Raw genomic sequence first — 21,515 nt, forward strand, 5'->3', positions numbered from 1 at the left:
AGACAAAGCAGGGAAAAAGATCTTGGTGACCAAACTCAGAAGTTCAGTTTGGGACAAGTCCAAAAGGAGTAAGGTACACGCACACCTAGCTACACATACACACAGAGGCACAAACATACTGTACACCTCCTTCACCCTGCAATTTCAGCTTCAGATAGACTTTTTTTTTTTTGCCAGCGGTAAAGTGAAGGAACATGTTTTTCAGGAGCTGCTGGATGGTTCCTCACTCCCTGCAGATGGTCGCTTCATGTGGATATACACCACAATAGAATTAATTCTGCATTGCTCTGGCATCCGTGACCTCAAAAGAGAACAATAGTATTGTGCTTTTCTTGCTCTCTCCCATTCCCAGTTCCCTGACAAGGGGCCCATCCTCTGAAAAGGGGTCCCTGTCGAGCTCTTCTAGGCTCAACCTGAGAACAGCATTAGCCTCATATTCTTAAGGCATTTGCCACAGTTTCTCTAGTTCTCAACTGATTTGGAGGGTGAGATGAGATTTTCAAAAATGATGATGCTGGTAATTTATAGTGAATGTACAAACCATTTCCACCTGCAAGGGTTCACACCAAGTGATGTTGCCCACGGCTAAATGGAGGTCAGATTTGTATACCTTCTGCAGATCTGAGCCACTGCACTGCCTCTGTGTGTCTGAGAACAACATACTTTGAAAGAAGGAAGGAAACACAAACACTAGTGCTGTCCTCGCAGATGGCAAAAGGCAGGGCAGTGTCCTCTCTCCAGGGCATTCATGGTCTGCAATGTATTTGATGTTTGAGATTCTCGGCCCCAGAGTCCAGTTACCTCTGATTAGTAGGTGTGGACATGGAATTACAAAGAGGGTAATTAAGGACACTTATCAAGTCAGACTTACACCTTAGAAGAAGGTTTTTATTGTTTAGAAACAGTCTTCCAGAAGATGAAATGATCCAAGATTCCCCAAAAATATGTATTTATTCAAAGATTTTGAGAGTAATATTTGTTTTGTCTTTATACCTCAGTCTGTGCATCTGGGGCCAAGTCATTGTGTGGCACGTGTGCAACTTCCCCGCACGCCTCACACGTTGTAGCACCTGCTTCCAGGAACACCAGGTGAGCACAGGGTCTTGAGGGGTCAGGAGGGGAAACCCATAATGCCCCAAGGCCGCACAGATCCAAACTCCAGATTTGTGCGCCCCGACCTGGAAGGTGTCTAGCCAAATGTCGAAGGAGAAACACGACGGAGGAAGAAGGCGAGAGGAGGAACTCGGGGGGCCTACCGGAGAGGGTTAACTCCCACCCTCTGCTTCTGAGTTCAGCGTACCCAGAGGGCTTCGTTCCCTGGGTTTTCTCCCTGTAATGACTCTTGATGCTAATGAACGTCCAGGGAACAATTTGCAAAACTAACAGATTTGTCCTTAATCCCCAGGTAAGTGTGAGATACAGATCTGCGGTTTTGTCTTGGGAAACTGCCTAAAGGAAAAGGCTTGCCTTGTAGGACGTAATCCGGATTCCCTAGAGCAGATGTGGGGCAGCGATGAGCAAATCTGACCTCGGCTCCACGTGTCTTCCAGCCTGGCCCTGTCCCGGCCACTCTCTGCCCTTCTTCCTCCCTAAGGTATCCCAAATCCCACGGGCCCGCGACATGTCGACTTGCCTTCCCTCTTCCTCTGTCCCCACCACCTCTGTCCACGTCACAGAAAATCTGTGTGTTCTGAAGCGTTCAACTTCCCCTAATCAAACCCACACTTTCTTTACTACAGTGATTCTCAGAGCCAGCAAGAAAGAGAAATGTTCCAAAAGGGAACCTCCGTCTCAGCCATTTGCCTGGAGCTGAAGGTTGTGGGCTCCTGGCCTCGAGGTGAGGTCTGTTGCTTTTGTGTTTCCCGAGGAGCAGGCGGTCCAGCAGTCGCCATTCTCCCTCCTCTCTCTGTCACAGGCGGGGCCTCAGCTACACTTGCAGGACTTCACCACCATGTTAGAGAGCTGCTCCACCTTGGCGGTCCTCCCGACGTAGTACAGGATGGTCAGGGGCTCCATGTCCTGGGGCACACAGCAAGGTGATGCAGAGGCTTCCGGGTTCAGGGTGTTGTACAGCCCCAGCACCTGGGGAGGGATGCGTTATTTAGAGCTTGGAAAGCCACACCTCAGGCTGGGGGCCCAGGGACCCTATGAGGTCTAGGGGCTGCTCCAGAGACTGAGCAAGGGGTGAGCTGGTCACTGATGCTACTTCTGAGGAATTGGCGGAACATCATTTGGGTGAGTGACCGGTGGCCATTCATCCACACGGGGTGAGCACATCACATTTGTGTATTATCAGTTTAAGCATATTTCAGTTACTGGGGACTTTGAATTGATCATGAAATTCTCTTGGCTGTGAAAAAACGCTCCTATATTGGTCTTCCTAGCTGTAACTGATCACTTGGGTGAGAAATGGTCTCACTAAACATTGCCTTGGGCCTCCTAGTTAAAGGGCCAAAGTGTGGGGCCCCAGACAGGATGCAGCAACAAGGGGCTATAAGGAAATGTACTTCACAGATCACTGCCCTATCTGGGATTCCCTTTGAAGGAAAGATAAACTCGTTTCAGAGTCGTGGACTTCCCTCTCCCTTCTCTTCCCTTTGTTTCGTTTAGCTACTTCTGTGTATTTTACCTCGTCTTTCCAAACTTTTCTACATTTAGGAGGCTAGAATTATTAGAGTTCTTTATCTGATGGTAGAAGCCTTTTGGCCCCAACATCCCTTGCCAGCCACGTGCACTCTGGCATATGAGGTGGCCCATGACATCTAATTCATTTCCAGAGTACAAAAGCATATTAAAAGTCTGGTTGAAACTGTGAATGAAATGTTAGGGCAGAATGTGACCCACTAGAGTTGGTGCCAAGATCAGAACCTTCATCAAGGGGATTTTACACATCCCAGATCGTCATCCACTCATGCAACACTAAGTCCTTCATGCATTCTTTTTAACGAGCGGCCTGGTTGGCTCAGCCCCAGCGCCCCGTGTGGCATGACCTTGCTCCGTACCGAGCTGTGGGTTGTGTCTGTACTGCGGAGGTATGGGCAGGGGCCTGAGCAGAAGTTGGCATAGTAGCCCTTAGGTTCATGGACCCACTTCCAGCCCAGATCCTGTCGGAAGTCAATGTAGAGAGGGCGCACACAGCAGTTCTCCTCCAAATTGCTACAACAACAAAAAAAGATAGAAAGTCACCCTAAAAGGAAATCACTGATATAAAAAACTTCACAAATGGCCCTCTTATTTGCACTTGGAGTCCTTCCCGGTCATATTAAGAGGTGGCTCTAATCAGTGGAATCTCAGGTTCAAGTGCATTGAGCTGTATTAACTCTAAAGGCATTTTCCTGTATTGAAGACCAGGAGCCCAAGGACATAGTAGGCAGATACAGATAATAGAGGAAGAAAGGAAAAAAGGCAAAAGTGGCCCTGCCCTTTTACATCACAAATCAAAAGAAAGACTTAAAGTCCGCCACACAAAACCAAGCGCTGAATGTTACTAGCCAACACAACTTTGTTAGGGTCAATTTTATTGTGACTTTCCTAACATGCACCCAACCAGAAATGAACTCTAAGCTCCTGCAGCCTGTACACTAGAGTATAGGACTGCTTAGATTAAATCTAGGGACCATGGAATCAAAATGAGGCGTATCCTATCCTAGATTATCCTAAATGTGATTATCAGGCCACTTTAATTCTGTTGCCTGCATAAATCCATTTGGCAATACCCCTTGCCAAGTGGGCATCTAGCCCACACTTCAGCATCTGCTGAGGTCTAGAACTCGCTGCTGCCAAAGGCAGCTATTGGCCAAAATCTGGCTTCTTGTGGGTACCACGGGCAAACCACAGCAGACACTCTCGGTTATCTCCTTAACAGCAGACACTCTTGGTTATCTCCTTAACAGCCATTCCTACCCCCAACCCTTGTCACCACCCATGACAGTCTGGAACAACACATACTTGTTTTCCTGGCCTCCCTTACAGGTAGGGATGGTCATGTAACCCAGCAATGACCAATCAGACATAAAGAGAAGTATGCACTGGGTGAGGGCAAATTCTGGCAGATATCTGATTCTTTATAAAAGTCAAAGAGGGAAGAGGAAAGCTGCTGGTTCTGCTGCTTCCCTCCTCTTGCCTTGAGATGGACAAGATGCCTGGAGCTCGAGCAGTCACTGTAACTGTAAACAAGAGGATGAAAGCCAACATACTGAGCACGGCAGACTGAAGAGAGAGAAACCCTGTGTCCTCTAGAAGTAAGCAGCCAGCCCAGCACTGGGCCTGCTCCTACACACTTCTTGTGAACAGGGAATCCCTTGTGGTTTAAGCCACTGTCATTTGCAGCCAAGAGCAGCCATTCCTAACTGATGAAGGAAGAACCACACAGAACAAATCTCCATGGCAGCCTTCAGACACTTGGAGGAAACCACACTGCCTTTCCTATACTTTCTGTTCCTGAAGCTCAGCATCCCCAGTGTATTCAGTTGTTGCTCAGAAGACACGGTTTTAGATCTAAAGATTTCCCAGTTCTTTCTTCCCAGCTCCATTCAGGCATCCTCCTCTCCAGCCAAACCAAACCATTCATGTTCCTTCCTTTACTGGAAGTGCTTCCTCCTCCCGTATCCCTCCATACCCAGGCCTCACTCATCCTTGAAGACTCAGTTCAAATTTCGTACCCTCCTGAAGCCTTTCTTGCATCCATCAATTAACTCCTCGCTCCAGATTCTGAAAGCACTTTATCTTTCGGATCTTCTCAGGGATGTGGTCATGTTCTACCTTTTAGTAATCACTGTGTATGCTTTTTTTAAATTCCCCTCCCTTGTAAATGGGAACCTATTCCTAAACAAGAGAAGATGCTCTGTCTTTTTTTTTTTTTTAATCTCTTTCCAGTGGCTACCCAACTATTTCCGAATTAGTTTGTAATTTCTCTAGCTCAAGTTCCTGGCTGCAAGTGGAGACTGTCCTATTTTCCCTCATCCAGTAGCATCCTTGGATCCTTCACAGGGAACTGAGCACTTCTTTAACAGAAATCTCTGCATTAATCTCCCTGCCACACAAACATGCCCTAGAAGCATTTTAAAACGTGAAAATCATGGAGAAACCAAGCTTCTCCAATCCAAGCCATTTCAGTAACACTGTCCTCCTCCTTTACTTCATCCAGGCCCTTAAAGAGCTGGGCTGTGGAAAAACAGTGGGGTTCCCAGAAAAACAGAAAGAGATTTGTAAGAGATTCTAAATCTTCATTCCTGGAGATGTTTGTGAAAAGCATCGGGGACCCTCAGTTGGGCACAGCTTCCTGAGGCCTGAGCCACGGTCAGCACACAGTCAGGGTTGTCTTGGACGTCCAATGACCCTGAGTGGGCCCAGGCTTACCGGAAGCAGTAATTGGTGTCCAGGGCCCGCTTCTTCCTCTGACCCCCCTGGCCTGGGTTGTCCAGCCGGTCTGGGGGAATCATCATGAGGATGAGATGAGGGCTGTGTTCCTTCTTCTTCCTAAGTCGCCCCAGATCTCCACGGCCTGGATCATCCTCACTGTCCACACCTGCAGGAAGGGAGGAAGGTGATGGTTCTCTTGTCTAAGGAGGGCAGGGGGAGGCTGCTTTCTCATCCCATCCCATCACTGTTCAGGTGCAGTCTGTGAGGAAGGCAGAGGTGAGATGCAGCTTCATGTTAATGTTTCACTGCAGGAAGGGGAAGACCAGGTGGAGGAACCAATATCAGAGGAACCCACAAGACGCCCCTGGTCAGATCCCCTCGTGACTCCTGTGCGTACATCTTTCAGAGGGGACCTTCAGGGATCCATGAGGCATCCCTGTCACTAGGCGGCTCTAACAGATTCTTTTGGTTTGTCAGTTTAGATTCTGAGGCTTAGAACCTTGAGTTTTCTCTTATAATCTGAATTGGTCAAGATAGCACAGAAGTCCTGACTATGATTTAAGGTGTCACAGTTTAAAACAGTTTGAATGGAAGCCAGAGGAACAAGAATGAATATTGTTAATAATCACATTGCACTTACAGTTTCAAAGCTGTGTTCTCTATAAAACTCAGATGAGGTAATGAAATGTATGACTAACTCTGGAAGGAAAACCTGATATTTCATCTACGGAGACTGAAAACTGAATTAGAAGGAGTCTCAACTAAAAGAAGATCTATTCTGTGACAGACAGCTGCCAGCTATCGTCCACCTCCACCAGGGAGGGACAGGAAAATGAGGAGCTGAATTTGCGTGATGACAAGAGGGACTTGGACCTCATACAGGGGGCACTCAGGCTGAGAGAATAAACGGGAAAACTGGATCTCAAATTTCCTTTTCTGAAAATCTTCATGAATAAGATAACTGCTTACTGACGTGGGAGAATTTCATCCTAACCCAGCCTGTAGGTACAGACTCCAAAGGTCTTATGCGTTCTGAGGTTCTGGGATTAGGACGTCAAATGCTTTGGCTGTAAAAACAATTAGGCTCTGAAATAAAGCCCATGAAGGGTCAAAGACTGCCAAGGGCTGGGAGGCTAGAGAGACCTGCATCTTTTTCCAGACATGCCTCTGACCCCAGGCTTTGCCTTGGTTGGTTTGACCTTGACAAACTACCTGGCGTCAGGTATGCCTACCCAGGTTCCCATAAGGGGCTTTGAAAGGAAAATAAAACTTCCCTGGAATCTAGAGAGTTGTCTAGGCTGAACACCTTAGAAATACAGCAGAAAAGCAGAAATGACTCAACCATTTTGCCATCTCTAGGCAAACACCCTGAGGCCTGAAGCAATGGTTCAAACCAGATGACTGATCAGGCGGGCTCTGTGACATCTGGGAAGCCCAGCAGTCAGAGCACTCACATTCACGGCCACCAAAGTTCATTTCTTTTGGGGAAAGGGAAGACAACTACTATTTAGTGAGCACCATGGCACTTTCTACATGTTTTACGCTGGTTATCTCATTTAATTTCATGACAACACTGAGAAAGAGGTACTCACACCCCCATTTTACTGACTGAGCTCAGAAAAGTGGAACAGCTTGCCTACGTGATTTCACGGCTCTTACCAGCATAAGGCTGTCTTCCAAATGCTAATGAATTCTCTATAGCTATAACCTGAATGTCACACTCCTTGCTTTTGGGACACAGCAGAAGCACACAAGTACAAAAGAGCTGGCCATCTCCGAGAGAGAGCTCGGTTCTTTTCTTTGAGTCTGGCAGGGGTCTCCTGTCTTGCCTCATTCACTGCCCCTACCTGTCCTACCATACGCATCCATTTTGTTACCTTTGAATTTGATTTCCATCACCTCTTGAATGTTTTCCAGGATATCCCCATTGGGCTGAAAGGTGTGACATGGACAATGAATGCTGATTTCCAGACCTAAGTTGGACTCTGCAAAGTAAGACACAGAGTTGGTGAGACAAGCGCTTTGTTTGATGAAGAAGGGTACCCATCAGCCACGCATGGCAGGGCTGGGACCTCTACTGCCACAGGTAGTCATAGGAACTAGGTTAGACTGAGGGTCACAGGAGACAGAAGGTGCTGGAAAGCTAAAGCAGACCCTCACACTCACACTACCACATTCCATGCACTTCTGTTACATTGCAGACAACCCAGTGGAGGCATAAACCAGTGGGCATCATGAGGGACAACTGTCATAGCCATCTCTTTTCAAAGGATGGTATTAGGAAAAAATTGTCACCAGCTACTAGGAGACAAGAATGAAGGGACAAGAAAGAAGGGAAAAAACAGTCACACCCCCTACATGTTGGTTGGGAGAGGAGATATTCGAGCCAACCTGCTAAGGAAGGATGAAGGGGGGAGATAAGGGGACTGGGAGAGACTGGGGAAAGGGGAAAACTGAACAACTTGGGGTAGAGAGGCTGTGATTCAAAAAGCCACAACCTCAAAGGGCCACAAGGTACGAGGAAGGTGGCACAGTCTGAGCTCTAGGATTAAAAGTCAAGAAGCAAGGCCGAAGCAAGTTCTCCTGCGAGCAGGCAGCAGAAGCAGTCAGGGTGGAAGATGCCAGCATTTTGCCCAGGGCTGCGATTATGAACAGAGAGAGGGTGGTAGATTCCATGGGAGGTAAGATGCAAATCACAGTTACACTTGGCTATATTTTCCTTAAGGAACCAGGACATGACAAGGTCCAGGTAACTTAGAGTTTCTTCTTTGGGAATCCTTGTTCACCCTTATGAGGAAGTTGGAAATGTGCATTGTGGATGGTTCACTGAGGGAAAACCACCAGTTCAGGAAGACAGCTGTGAAATTAGAGAGCAGGCTGGAGGAGATGGCAGAGGGCCATGGCCAAGGGTCTGGGTGACATGAGCTCACAGAGAACAAGTGTAAGGAAGCCTGGAGGTGCCAGGGTTTGGTGAGTGACATTCTGGGGCAAAGAGGCCAGCTCTGGCCCTTTCTCCTGTTGCTTGTGGGGTCAGGTATTTTGGTAACTAAAACTGGGAAAGCAGGGAAATTCGTAAAAGGGGTTGAATAAAGTGGAAGGAAAAAAGGAAAAATACGAAGTGAAAAATTTGAATTGACTATAGTAGTTTTATGCAGGGAAACCAAGTCAGGGCTTGGTATCATGGCCATTCTGGTTGGTAAGACTCAATCAGGGAAGCTCTCTTGATCCTGGGGCAGCAGCCAGCTGTGGTAAGGTATTGGAGAAGTCATGGGGGATGACCTCTGAGTTCAGGGTCAGCTTCTCAGGGAGATGGTTGATTTACTGCTCTCTGAGGTCATCCTGGTTCTTTGTGAGCATCTAGCCTTGGGACCAACCTGGGGTCTTCCTGAAATCTGGTGTCATCAAGGAAAATTCCGAAGAGTCCAGGCCAGCTCAACATCCTTCTCATGGACAGAATGGCCCAAGTCCAGAGAGTCTAGTCATTGTTAGGCAGACCTGGATGTCTCAAGTTCTGCTGGTTAAAAACCAGCTCAATCCCTCTTCCCTAAACTCTAGAGCCCAGCTTCACTTGTCTTGCCCCCAGTCAGGGCAGCCTCTAAGGACAAACTGACACCTGCTGAACTTGAAGAGGTCTATTCCAGAAGTTTAGCTCTGGAGGGGAAGGGAGGGCCCAATACAACAAAGAAGCTGAGCCCCAGATGGAGAACAAGAAGTGATTTGAACACCAGAAATTGATGCAACATTGTAAACTGACTAGACTGCAGTTTTGAAAGAGAGAAAGAGAGAAAGAGAGAAAGAAAGAAAGAAAGGAAAGAAAGAAAGAAAGAAAGAAAAAGAAAGGGAGAAAGAGAGAAGTGATTAGAGAGGGGGCATAAGAGTGTCCTCTTCTGGTTTAAGGCAGCAAGAAGAAGGATCTGGAGTAGCTGAAATGGGCTGTATAAAACTGTATACTTCCTACTGCCCAGAAGGGTTTAAGTAGACTGGGAAAGACCTATAGTAGACAAGTTCCCTGAGTTAGAAAAATCAAGATTCAGACACACATCTTGTGGAGAGTTAGGGTTAGAGCATAGGTAGTAAGTAGAAGGTGGTGGCCTGGCTTGGCTAACAGACTCTGTCTAGATAGAGGGCTCAGAGAATGATGACAGTAATCACCAACATTTGTTGAGTGTTGCTACATGTCACATACTGCTGTAAGACTTTATATGCATTAATTTGTTCATGTAATCTCCATACTGATCCTACATACTGCATACTAATAATTCCTAAAGCAGGAACTATTATTAACCCCCCATTATACAGAAGAGGACACTGAGGCTTAGGGAAATTAAATGGCTTGCCCAAGGTACCCAACCAGTAAGCGGTAGAACCAGGATTCAAACACAGGCAGCCTGATATCAGAGCCACACTCCTAGTTAGAGACAAAGAGGGACAAAGAAGGTCCAACAGAGACCACCAAGAAAGATGCCCACACATTCACTGAGATACAAAATGGTTGTGTTCTCCCAGTGTGGCCCCGTCCTGCCACGGTGCTGGGTGTGCTCCCTGCCCGGCCTGCATACAGAGAAGCCATACATGGCATGGGGTGATAGCCCAAGTATGAGGACCTGGGTCCTCAACCCTGGAGAGGGCTCCAGACAGCTCTGGACCCAGAAGGCAGCCTGGGAACTAGTACACAGTAGGCTCTTAGATGTTGGCTGGACTAATACAAGACCATATGTCTGACTTGGTTTCCTCACCAGTCCACACTGCCAATTGCTCCATTTAGAGTCCATTTGCTGCCTTGTTTAGAGCCACAAACCCTCACGAGACTCATGAGCCCTGTAGAAGTAAAGGTCTGTGTATGATTCCCCTGTGCGAGGGGTGGGCAGCATCTGCTGGAGTGGGAACTGAAGGTTCCAATGAAGAACTGACCTCAGAATTGGCAGCAGTGGGGCTGGTGGGTGGGGAACCCATAGGTTTTATTACGAAATTATCTTTTTGATGTCTCAGGGAGGATGGAAATCATTCTCAATGCAAACTTCTCATTGAGTTCTGCAGCTGTGAAAATAAGAACTTCAAGTGCCCAGGGCTTCAAAGAAATCCAGGTGGAGCTGATCAAAATCAGACAGGGAAGCTAAGAGATTAATTTCCCCGGCCTCTCCTTTCTGTAGCCACGTTGGGCTCTAGGCAGAGTACTGTCTGAGTCAGAATTCCCACAGTACTGCTGTTGCCTGATGCATGTGGCTCCTCCTAGCCTTCTGCTTGGTAGGGGAGATAGGATGGAATCCCCAGTACCCTTGGAGCTGAGGCAGGACCTCCAGCCCCTTTTCTGCCAGCTCAGCCGCCAGGTTATCCCCCTTAGATGGGGACTTGCACAGTCCGATGCCCCCAGAACCCAGCAGATCTGTAAGTGAGCAGAGCGAGCTAGTGTCTCACGCTGAACTGGGACTGCCGGCTTCGGTCTTGGGGAGGACTGGGGGACAGTGGAGCCTGTGGGGACATGAAAAATGCATGCCCCACCTCAGTAAGTGGCCCGACTCTTCTCTGATAGATTGTTACCAAGAAATCGTCCCATTTTTCAAGAAAAGTCAGAAGTCCAGGTTTTATGTGAAATCTCTTGACTTTAAAACAAAAACCATTGACCACTAGTTAAATTTAAAACAATATGTAGGCCAGTCAGTTTGCGATCGCTGCCTGAGAGCTTTAACCCCGAATTTCCTAAAACACCGAAGACAAGGAAGGACCCACTTGCTCCAAGGACTCTGGGTATCAGTTGTGGATGGACTGTGGCTCTACAGCAGCTGACAAGAGTAGAAAATTCTTCATGAGAGATGAAAGGAACAGACAGGACCACCTTGGGTACCCTCACCCCACTGAGCATCAGACCAGGCAATGCCACTAAGAAGGGGAGAAACAGCAGAGCATGATGTCAAGAGGTACCATGACTGTCCGTCAGGAGACTCCAGTTCCAATCCAGGCTGGATGACCGTGGTCAAGCCACTTAACTTCCCTGTGCCTATTTCCTTATCTGACCTAACAAAAGCTTACTCTCGTATAACATGCCGAAGGCCTTAAAGTTCTTTAAAATACAATGGACCCTTAAAACAGCTCTGTGAGACTTGCAGGGAAGGAACCATTACCTTATTTTCCAGCTGAGGAAGCAGAGTGAGTGGCCAGGATGTCCGCGACATGTGACGCTGGCTATGCCTTATCGGACAGCTTTACTTGGATGCCTACCAGGCCTTTCAAACTCAATTGGCCAAAACAGAACCTGCCCCCAAACCTGCTCTTCTCCCAGTCCTTCCTATTTCAGTGTTACCACCTGGGTGTCCAGTCCAAAATCTACCAAGTCATCTAGACTCCTCTTGTGTCCTCTCACCCCATACCGAACCAGCCAGTCAGTCGTGTTGGCTTTACCTCCATATTTCAGAACAAATCCACATCACCTCTGTACCCACAGCCACTACCCTAGCCGAAGCCCCTACTGCTCTCATCCGTGCAGCTGCAGTGGCCCCTAACTTCTTTTGACCTCCTGACAACCAGTGGGCCTTTTAAAGATATAGACCAAATCACCTCAGCCCACATCCTCAGCCTTGCTTATAACCCCCCTCCAGGACTCCTCACCACATTTGGAGTAAGTCTTAACACCTGCCCGTGGCCTTACAGATCCTCCATCAGGTGGCTTCACCTACCTCTCTGACCCTCCAACCACGCTAGTCAGTCTGCAGCTGCTAGAACAAATTCAGCTGGTTCCCGCCTGAGGGCTCAAGCATCGATGTTTTTCCCTTAGCACATCCTTTATCCTGACCTTCACAGGCTGGCTCTTTCTCATCACTTTGATCTCAGTGCACAAATTCCCTCTTCACAGAGATTCTCCCTGAGCATCTAATGTGGGACCCCACCCATTCATTCTCGCTTTGCCTGTTTTTCATGGTACTTATCACTATCAGAAAGTCCTGTTCATTAAAATGTTCACGTGTTAGTAAACACGTGAAATGTGTCTCCCACTGGAACAAAAGCCCCATGAGATCTGGGACCTCACCTGTCTGGTTCACTGCTGAACCCACAGGGCCTGGCTCAGAGTGAGCAGTTAGTCAGTGTCACTTGCGTGAATGAATGAAGGACACACAGAGTCGACGGCTAAGCTAGACTCTGAACCTAGATCTGTGTCTCCCCTAGTTCTATCCTCTTCTGTCTGTTTCAAGAAGGACCAAGGGACCTGAGGTTCCCTCCAAAATGCTCATACTGAGAGTCCACCTACCTCTTCGCAAGAGCCATTCACGCACAGTGTCGGTGACGTCAAAAGACAGCCACTCAGCAGTGCCCCGCGTGGGCAGGTTCTTGCCGTCAATATAGCGCTGCTTGGCAATGTGCTCATCTGGCTGGAGAATCTGCAGGGCAGAGGAAGGAGTAAGTACCGAGGGCCGGACAGGCACCCCGCATGTCACGGTGCAGGAGGACAGATGAGGGGAGCAGGAGCAAACTAAGACCCTCAGTGCTCCTTCGAGCACTTCAGGAAGGTCCTAATCCCCTTAATGACGGACACAGATACAGAAACTAAGGCTCAGAGAAGGCAGGATTCACACACAGGACTGCCGAACCCAGAGCAGAGCAGAGGCCTGGTCTGGCAAAGGACCCAGCTTTCCCACCTGAGCGGTGTCTGTCTTGGGAGGGGGTTCACCTGGAACAGCTCAATCCTCTGCTCGCTGCGCTTGGAGCTGGGGTTGGGCATCCGCAAGACCCGGAATTCCGCTCGGAACAGGTTGGTTTCGTTTTTCTCCACCGAGGACACGTTGAAACGGAAAATCTTGGAGGTGATTCCTTTGGGGCAGACAGCCAGATCATCTAGGAGGCAAAGTGGTGGGGAGAGGCACAGTGTGAGTGCGACCCACGGGACAGTATGCTTCCAGTGGACTCGCCAAGGGGCCAGGGTCCCACCCGTGACCTCTCCAGAGACTGGAGGCTTCTAACCTAGATAGAAATCAGAGGAAAATCCTTGGTGGGCCTGGAATCACACACAGGCCTGATGGAGAAGCAGAAGGACCCCAGGGCCCCAGGACATGGCACTAACAACTGGCTGGTCAAATGTAATCGCTCCCCTGCCCCTCGCCTTGACATCCCCACTCAGGCAGGCTCTCCAGCCGGCTTTCCTACTCTCTTAGAAAATACAGATTCTAAAAATACAGATTCCCCAAGGATATCAGCAATCCCCCAGTAGTTTAATCATTGCAGAGCTAGCTGATTCATTCACATGTCTGTTGATTCAAGCATTCATTCGTTCATCAAACACGCATTTGGCACACACCATGTGCCAAGCACAGGTTAGCACTGGGAAGCAAAAACGAATAGACACGCCCCCTGCCTTCAAGGAGATTAATATCGAGAGGAAGCTATTAACACATGGACCCAAACAACAGGACCAGAGTTAAAGTGCTAAAGGCCTTTGGAGAAACCCAGGGGTTGCTGCAAAGAGATCAGAGGAGGGAGAGAGCTGAGAGCTCTTCGTGGAAGTGGTGATTATTTGATCTGGTCCTGCAGGAGGAAAGGGTTTGAGGATGCACAGGAGAGAAATCTCACATGGAAGGACTGCTAGAAGCAAAGGCAGGGAGAGGAGGGCATGCAAGTGAGTGAGAGCGACCTGAAGCAGCCAGGCCGGAGCCCGTGAGACAAGGTCAAGACAGTAGATTGGGGTCCACCTACAGGGAGGCTGCACTGTCAGACTGAGGGGTTGGATTTTGTCTCATTCACAGCAGGGAGCCATGGAAAGTGGCACCGTGCTTTAAACCTCATGAGACAGCATTGGTGTGACAAGGAGCCCGTGTCCCCAGCCTAGCAGACCCACAGATGCCTCTTCAGACCGAGCGGGCCCATCACCACTGACTCCTCTCTTAGGGTTACTTTCCTTGACAGCACATTCTGTGCCCACCTCTGTCACCTCACTGGCCTCTTCACCCCTGTCCACAAGACAGAAAGCAGCACACACTCTTTCCCACCCCTCAGAGCCAGATGAAGGAGAGAGAAAGATCCTGTCTCTTATTTACAACCTCAAGGTCTGAGCAGCATTAACACCCAGAGAAAAACTTTCTATACAAATGGTAACAATAGTCAGAACTTGAAATTCAAGCTCAGAGACCCAGATTCCACACATAATGGACATGGCTGGAACAAGCCCATAATCACCCCAGGGGTGGTTTATGAAGTCGTGGACAGGGCGGGAGGATCAGAGGCCTGGACACCAGCAAATGCGCTACTGATCTTTAGGAAAGGATGAGTGAGTGTTTCTGGAAATTGCCATCTGGTGGGTCTCACACTGGTTCTTTGGAAATTAATGGAACAGATGTTGGGAAAACAAATGTGTGAATGCCAGCTAATGAAACCCTGATTAAAAACTGGCTTTGAAAGGACAAATACTGCCTCAACCATTTCAGATAGAACCAGAAAGAGCAATCAGGGTGGCAGTTTAATTTTTGAGTTTGCAAGTTTCTAACCCTCTGGACATGGGTAAGCTACTTGAATGGGAAACTGTCTCAAGTACTGATAGTCTGCGTTCTCGGAGGAGCTGTCATCAGTATGACTTCAGTTAGACTAGACCCTCCAGTGAGCTCAGACACAGTCTTTCATGATTTAGAAAGAACTGCACAGGAGAGAAAAGCAAATGTAAATATAATCTTGACAATTAAATCCACCGAATACTAATGATGCTTTAAACAGTTTGTGGAATGAGCCAGAGGGTAAATGAATAAACAAAATGCAGTAACACTATCTTATATGTCATGGAGCTTCTATTAACTCATTGGACTCCCCAATGATCCTTGAGGAGAATGAGGATAAGTAAAATTAACCATTTGACAAATGAAGAAAGTGAGTGTCAGGAAAGTTAAATCACTTTTCCAAGATCACTCAACTAGTAGGTGGCAGAGGTGCGATTTGAACCCAGGTCTTCTGACTTCATTTATTGAAACAGAGACACTAGAAGTTGGAGGGGACCTCAGAGGTCATCCAGTGGAGGGATGTTTTCACCCACAAAATGCAGCAGGAGTCCATGAAATGGGCCTGGAGTCCCAGCTTATGCCTCAGACAAAAGCCAATCCCCAGTCAGTCTTAAGAGCTAAGTCATGCTTCTGCAGAACACTAGCCTTATTGAGAGCTGGCCTAGGGAGGGCCACCTTTACAAATTAAATTATGACCAGCTTTTTCCATTGCACACAAAGTATATATATTGATGGGTGCCACTTTCTCTCTCTTTTTTTTTTTTTTGCTAGAGGGAGAGAAAAATAAGCAAAGACTATTCATGCAGCGTGTTCATGGAAAAACCTGGAAACAGCTGACCATGTTTAGCCCATGCCTTTTGAAATGCTTTCAGACACCTGGGCTCCGAGATGTACCTTTGCTTGTGTCCATCATTTCTGCTAGGAAAATTACTGCTGGCTCCTAGGATGGGCCTGCAGGTAGCAGTGTGACACTGCCCCTTTGCCCTAGCTGTACATTACAGTCACCTGGAGAGCCTTAGAAACAGATGATGGCAAGACCTGCTCCCCAGAGAGTCTGACCACACTGCAGTGTGGGTGGGTCCAGAGCTTTCTTCTTCTTCTTCTTCTTCTTCTTTTTTAAGATTTCCAGATGATTCTAATACGTAGCCAGGACTGAGAACCACAGTTTACAGTGCTTTGTAAAGGGTGCCATGGCATCCAGATGTTCTGGAAGTTTGATAAACCACAGCTTGAAGGATTTAACCTTTAAATGAGTTAGCCTTTCCCTGTTAACCCATTAGAATATTGTTGGGCCAGTGCATCATTTTGTAAAATTTTGAATTAAAAGCCCAGAAGCATTTTAAGCCCAGGTTAAAAGTTGGGAAATTTCACAGGAAGATTCAGATTTTCTGCACTTCTGGGAAGCAGTAAAGCTGAACCTCACATTCCCAAATGCAAAAATCGGCAAGAGCTGAGTGGTGGGTGACTCTTTTAACGAGATGTGATCCCCCCCACCAGCCTCCCCTACACACCCTGTTCTCTGTGACCCCGAGGTCAAGTGTCCTGTACACTTTGTCGCGGCGCCTGTGCTGCAGCTTTTCCTCTAGATTATTTGCATCAGCTGCCTGGCCTCTGTGGACACTTGTGCCTGCAGGCCCTCTGAGGAAAGGTTTTGCCCTAGCTGACTGAGTCCTAGGCTTCAGTGAACTTAAGAATCAATAGGGAGCTTGTTAAAAATATAGATTCCCCAGGCTGCCACCCCCAGAGGCTCTGATTCTGTAAGGATGGGCTGGGGCCTGGGAATCCACATCTTTCACACTTGGACCACACTTGGAGAAACACTGACCTAGCATGCAGAGAGCATTGGCGCTTAGAACAAATGAGCTCTTTCAAGACAAAATGGCTTTTAATTTTCAGAATGAAGAAAATCTAAAGGTAGCATCCAGAAAAGAAAGGCTAAGGTACCAAGTTTTCTCTTTGCTCATGAACTCTGGTTTTGCTGGTTGTCTCAGCGCCACCTTGGGTAAGAACAAGAGTCTCCCGCCAGGCACAGGTAATTACAAGCCAGAAGTTAGAACGACACCTACGCTAGAGGTATCTTGATAGCAAGGATGACAAAAGAACTGAAAAAGCTGTGTCCTTCCTCTCCACATGGGTCAGAGAAAGCCTCTACCCACTTCCCATGGCAAAATCCTGGAGAATTATAAAAGGAATATGATGTATGTAAGAGTTTTGCCTTCACTCCCCAGCAGAGACCGTGTTGTCATCCCAGATGTATACATAGAATTGTTTTGGCTGAAAGCGAGTTTGGAGACTATCTCTAACTTTACAGATGAGAAAACTGAGGGTTAGAGTGATGACTTGCTCCATTCCACCTGGTGTCATTGCTTAACATGCTTGAGATTCTTCAGCAGATCAAGAAACCCTCTCGTTGAATTTGGGAGAACATGTGTGGCAGTATGAATCTCCTTATAAAAATGGGCAGAGCTAAGAAAGAACATGGCCAGTGATTCCTATGCAGGCTGCCACTGGTGTTTAAGATAACAGCTTCACCTGCTTGGTCCAACATGTGATTCATTCCTGGAGCCTAAAGGTTAAAGGTAGGACTGAAAAGGTGTATTTCACACATTTGCGTTAGTGCTTAACAGCATGCATTCTGTACCCAAAATGTCTAGGTTACAGCCCTGGTTCTTTGGGGGCAAATTAACTGATGCACATTGTAGTCTCCTCATCTGTAAAATAGGGGAATTGGGGTACGTCTCTGACAGGGCAGAGCCAGAGAGCGGGTCTTATCCTCTTTGCTCTCACCTTGGTGCCCTTTCTCTTGTGGCACTGGAAGGTACTCCTCCTTGCACTTGGCTCTCCAGGCACCCCTGTCTCCTTGCCCCAGCACCTGCTGTCACTTCCCTCTGAGTGCCTGTCACTGGGTACAGGAGGGGGCGGGGTGAGCTCATCACCTCAGCAGCAGGAGCTCTGGCACTGAGACCCTGCCAGTGGCCCACCACAGACCCCGGCCTGCCCTCGGGAGTGCTAGACAGGCCTCCCTCACCCCCAGCCTTAGATGATGGCTCTCTGCTCCCTCTCAGCATCTGCTGGACATTTGCCTCTGCCTGCTGCCTTCTTTATAATTAGTGTGCCTTGTGTGTCGACCTCTCTGGGGCTGGCTCAGCACCTGAACCAGCTGTAGGGCGGGCCCAGCCTGCGTCTGCTTAGCCTCTGTGTCACCTCCAACAGCTGCAGAGAGTCTGGCCCTGCTTCCTGTTTGCACCTGCCAGCCTCGTTGGCATCCCCCATACCCCACGGGGCCCTGCACCCTCCATGATATCCCAAGAAGCATCCGGCTAACTGTGCCAGGTTTCCTCCTGGCCTGACCACGGCTCTGTGGCCACAGGGCCACCCCACCTACGATCAAGGTCCTAGTGCTGCAGCCCAGAGCTGCCCTTTTCCCAAGGCTGCCCACTAATTTGTATTCTGAGTCTTTGGACAAATGTCCATTGGCACCTGTGTGCCCTTGTATCTATCTGGCTCATTCCCTTTCAGCTTGGGATTCCAGGCTGGGTGGGCCCTGGTGACTCAGAATCCTTCCTCCCTGGGACTCCTCCTCCTGACCCGGATCATTAAGGTCCGAGTCCTTCCCTCTTGTCCTAGACTCTCCTCACACCTCTCCCATAGGCCTCAATTTTCCACCCTCCTCCAACATTTAGCCACTATCTCCTGCCTTCGTGGGTGCCCAGGGGTTTGGGGTTCCAGCCATTCAGCTGCTGGTGCCTCTGGGAACCACAGGCCCCTGGCAAACCCTGAGTCAGCCCTGCCTAGAGGACCCTGGGAGGGAGCACTAGCTGGGCCTCATTCTCCGGCCTCCTCGCCACCTGGGAGCTACATCCTAAGGCAGCCACAGGAAACTGGAGTGGGAACCCCTGGCCAGTAACCACAGGCTCCTAGGCCTGCCATGGGCCAGCCCCCAGGAGGCCTTTTGCACCTTCCATCAGCTGCCCTCTCCTCCTCCTCTCTAGCCAGGTTCCTTTCACCCCTGCAGTTTGTTCCCCTGCTGACCACCCTCACCTTGCCCGCTCCACCTACTCCCACTCCCACTCTGGGCACTGCCCGCCATTCAGGTAAGACAAGGCGAGGTGGTCGGGGCGCCGAGGACACCTGCTGGTAGGAAAAGCAAACAGAGCTGTTCCCAGAGTCCCTGGCCCGTGAGTGGCTCACATTCCTCCTTCCTGGGCTGTCAGTTTCTCAACATCTGCCAAATCTCTCTCTCTTGTATTGAGGTTTTTTAAATCCCCGTTCAGTAAACACACATGACTTCCACACGTGTACAAACACACACAGATGTCTCACCCAGAAGCCTCTCAGCTTCTCGGCACAGACGGGAGCCTCCTGGGAAGACAGACTCCCAGACACACGTCCCCTCTGCTCCCACAGCCACACCTCCCACCCACTCTTCCCCTGACACGCAGACACAAAAGGGCTGCCAACAATTATCTGCACATCCAGAGCCACAACCCTGCTTTCTGCATGTCCATGGGACTGGAAGACGCTCATTTTGCACACATGAATCTGTCTACTGTACCAAGCTTGGCTACACATAGCTTTAAAGCACACGTATGAGTGAACATAGGTGCACACCCTTCCCCCACGCACACAGCTCACGTGGGTCACATGTGTGGCATGGACTGAAGGGCCTAGACAGCTAGAAGCTGTCTTTTGCCTGGGCTTCAAGAAGCCTGACAGACATTAATTTGGGGCAGGTCTACTCTTCTTCCTGAGAACTGGAAAAACAGAACCTGAGAGGTGTCACAGTGATGTGTGAAAAGCAGGGAGAAAACTGAGGTCTCCAGACTCGTGGAATTTCAAGGGCTCTGGGGAGAGCCAGCCCTGACCGCTTCTGACACCTGTCTGCGTACAGTTACCTATCTGATCACGTGCCATAGCATGCATGTTAACGGGACAGCAGAATGTCACTCCAAATTAAAATTAGCCACGGATGGGATGTGAGGTCAGCAAGTCACTCACCTCCAGGGCTCCCGGCCTCCCAGAAGCACCAGCTCTTACCAGAATGGTTCTGTCTCCCTCCTCACCCACCTTCCCAGCCCCAGCTGCGCATCCCACCTCCAGAGCCTTGGTGCGGGTGAACCTGGGCCTGCTGTGGGCCACTGCTAGGCCCCCCTCGGTGGGGCTCCCTACTCCAGCTCAGCCCCTCCAGAGCGGACACCCCAGCCAGAATGTGGACTTACTGTGTTCCTCCAGCCCCTGGATCATGTCGAATTTATAGATTTCTTTGGCATAGTACTCCGACTCGGTGTTTTCCTGAGTGCAGTCGTCTCCCCTCTCCCCGTGCACCTCCTCCAGCAGCTCTCGGGTGCTGTTGTAGAGGTCCAGGACCTGGGTGGGAATGTTGGCCAACACCGATGGATCCGGGGGACTGGTGAGCCTGAGTTTGCTCAAGATCTGTCCCCTAATGGCTTCCACCCTCTTCCTCTTGATGTGGTCGAAGTCCAAGGTGGTGCAAGTGGACATGGAAAGGCTGACTGTGGCAAAGTTCAGCAGGGCCAGGACCACCAGAGCCCTCTGCAAGTGCATCTTCATGCGGGAGCCGAGAAGTGAGGCCCGGGGGCTGCGAGGCCTGGGGAAGAAGAGACCCCAGCAGACGTGCAGAAGGAGGGAGGAAAACCAGGCGGCCTCCCTAGATCCCGAAGACTGAGGCTTGGCAAGAAGGTGCATGAACTCACTGCACTGCGAGAGCTTCAGGACTTCCAGGAAGCGCTGGCAACCCTGAGCACGAAGAAGCCGACTGTGTGCCTTGAAGCTCTGGGTTTCTTCTCCATGTGTCTAAACAGGTTCTGCTGGGCTCTGACTCCCAGCAGGCCAGGTGGAGGGCAAGCGGAGGGCTGGGAGGGGTGGCAAGGCAGCTGGGAGTGGGAAGGGAGCTGGAGTTTTTCCTTAGGTAAAAATAAATAGAGCAGATATCTGATATTGCCAAACGCTGCTTGGCAATGGGGAGAAAGTGGGTATTTTAAAGAAAGAGCTGGGTCCCCAAATCAAAATCCTTGTCTTGCCTTGAAGGAGAATAAGAAGAGAGGATGGAAAAGAAAAGGAAAAAAAAATGTAAAAAAAAAAAAAAAAGATCACCAGTGAGTAGGTGGGGAGAGGCAGGGCTGGGCTGCTGCTGGCCCGGCTAAAGGTGGGGGCAGCGCAGGACACACTTGTCTCTTGGGCACACCATTCATGCTTTCTCTTTTGTTTACACTTCCTCGGGGGCTTTCTAAATGACTTTGTTCACGCTGCCTCTCATCTTCATTGGCTGGGATGTGGGCTTATGTGCAATTGGAAGGCAGGGGGGACAGCCCCTGGAGAGCAGCCCCAATAATCCACTTGGACGCCCAGGTCACCAGCACCTCAGCTTGTCTTCTCCCTCGGCCACTGCTTCTGTTCCCTCCTTGTCTTTAAAAAATAAAAAGGAAAAGAAAAATAAAATAGAAGCCAGTTCACTGCACGCCTCCTCCGGAAAGCTGTTATTCCTTCTTTCTCATGCTTCTTCCCCTATCTCTCGCCTCTCTTGCTCATTCCCTTGGACTTGGCGTCCTGGTTCCCTCCCTTTCTCTCCCTCCAGCTCCTCTCCCTCTCTCCCTCTCCCTCTCGCTCCTCTCCCTCTCTCACACACACTCACATGCACACACACTGCTTTCTCTATTTCTCTCT

General features: G+C 49.2%; 1 protein-coding gene across 1 annotated transcript; it reads right to left on the bottom strand.

The window, feature by feature from the left end:
• Positions 1-867: 867 nt before the first annotated feature.
• TGFB3 (transforming growth factor beta 3) lies at positions 868-21,499 on the bottom strand. The gene is made up of 7 exons (XM_015240801.3): positions 20,051-21,499; positions 13,022-13,185; positions 12,602-12,731; positions 7,239-7,346; positions 5,359-5,527; positions 3,003-3,156; positions 868-2,082 (listed from the first exon to the last, which is right to left on the bottom strand). The coding sequence occupies exons 1-7, from the start codon at positions 20,535-20,537 to the stop codon at positions 1,924-1,926; spliced, it is 1,371 nt and encodes a 456-aa protein (XP_015096287.1). The 5' UTR covers positions 20,538-21,499; the 3' UTR covers positions 868-1,923.
• Positions 21,500-21,515: the final 16 nt, after the last annotated feature.

The sequence above is a fragment of the Vicugna pacos genome, chromosome 6 (genome assembly GCF_048564905.1).
Source record: "Vicugna pacos chromosome 6, VicPac4, whole genome shotgun sequence".
NCBI classification, from domain to species: Eukaryota; Metazoa; Chordata; class Mammalia; order Artiodactyla; family Camelidae; genus Vicugna; species Vicugna pacos.

Coding starts and splice junctions, on each gene's coding strand:
- TGFB3 (XM_015240801.3), bottom strand. CDS start 20,537: ATGCACCTTCTTGCCAAGCCTCAGTCTTCGGGATCTAGGGAGGCCGCC. Junction 12,732..13,021: donor AGAGGATTGAGCTGTTCCAG/GTGAACCCCCTC, acceptor TCTGCCCTGCAG/ATTCTCCAGCCAGATGAGCA. Junction 7,347..12,601: donor TGAATGGCTCTTGCGAAGAG/GTAGGTGGACTC, acceptor CTTACTTTGCAG/AGTCCAACTTAGGTCTGGAA.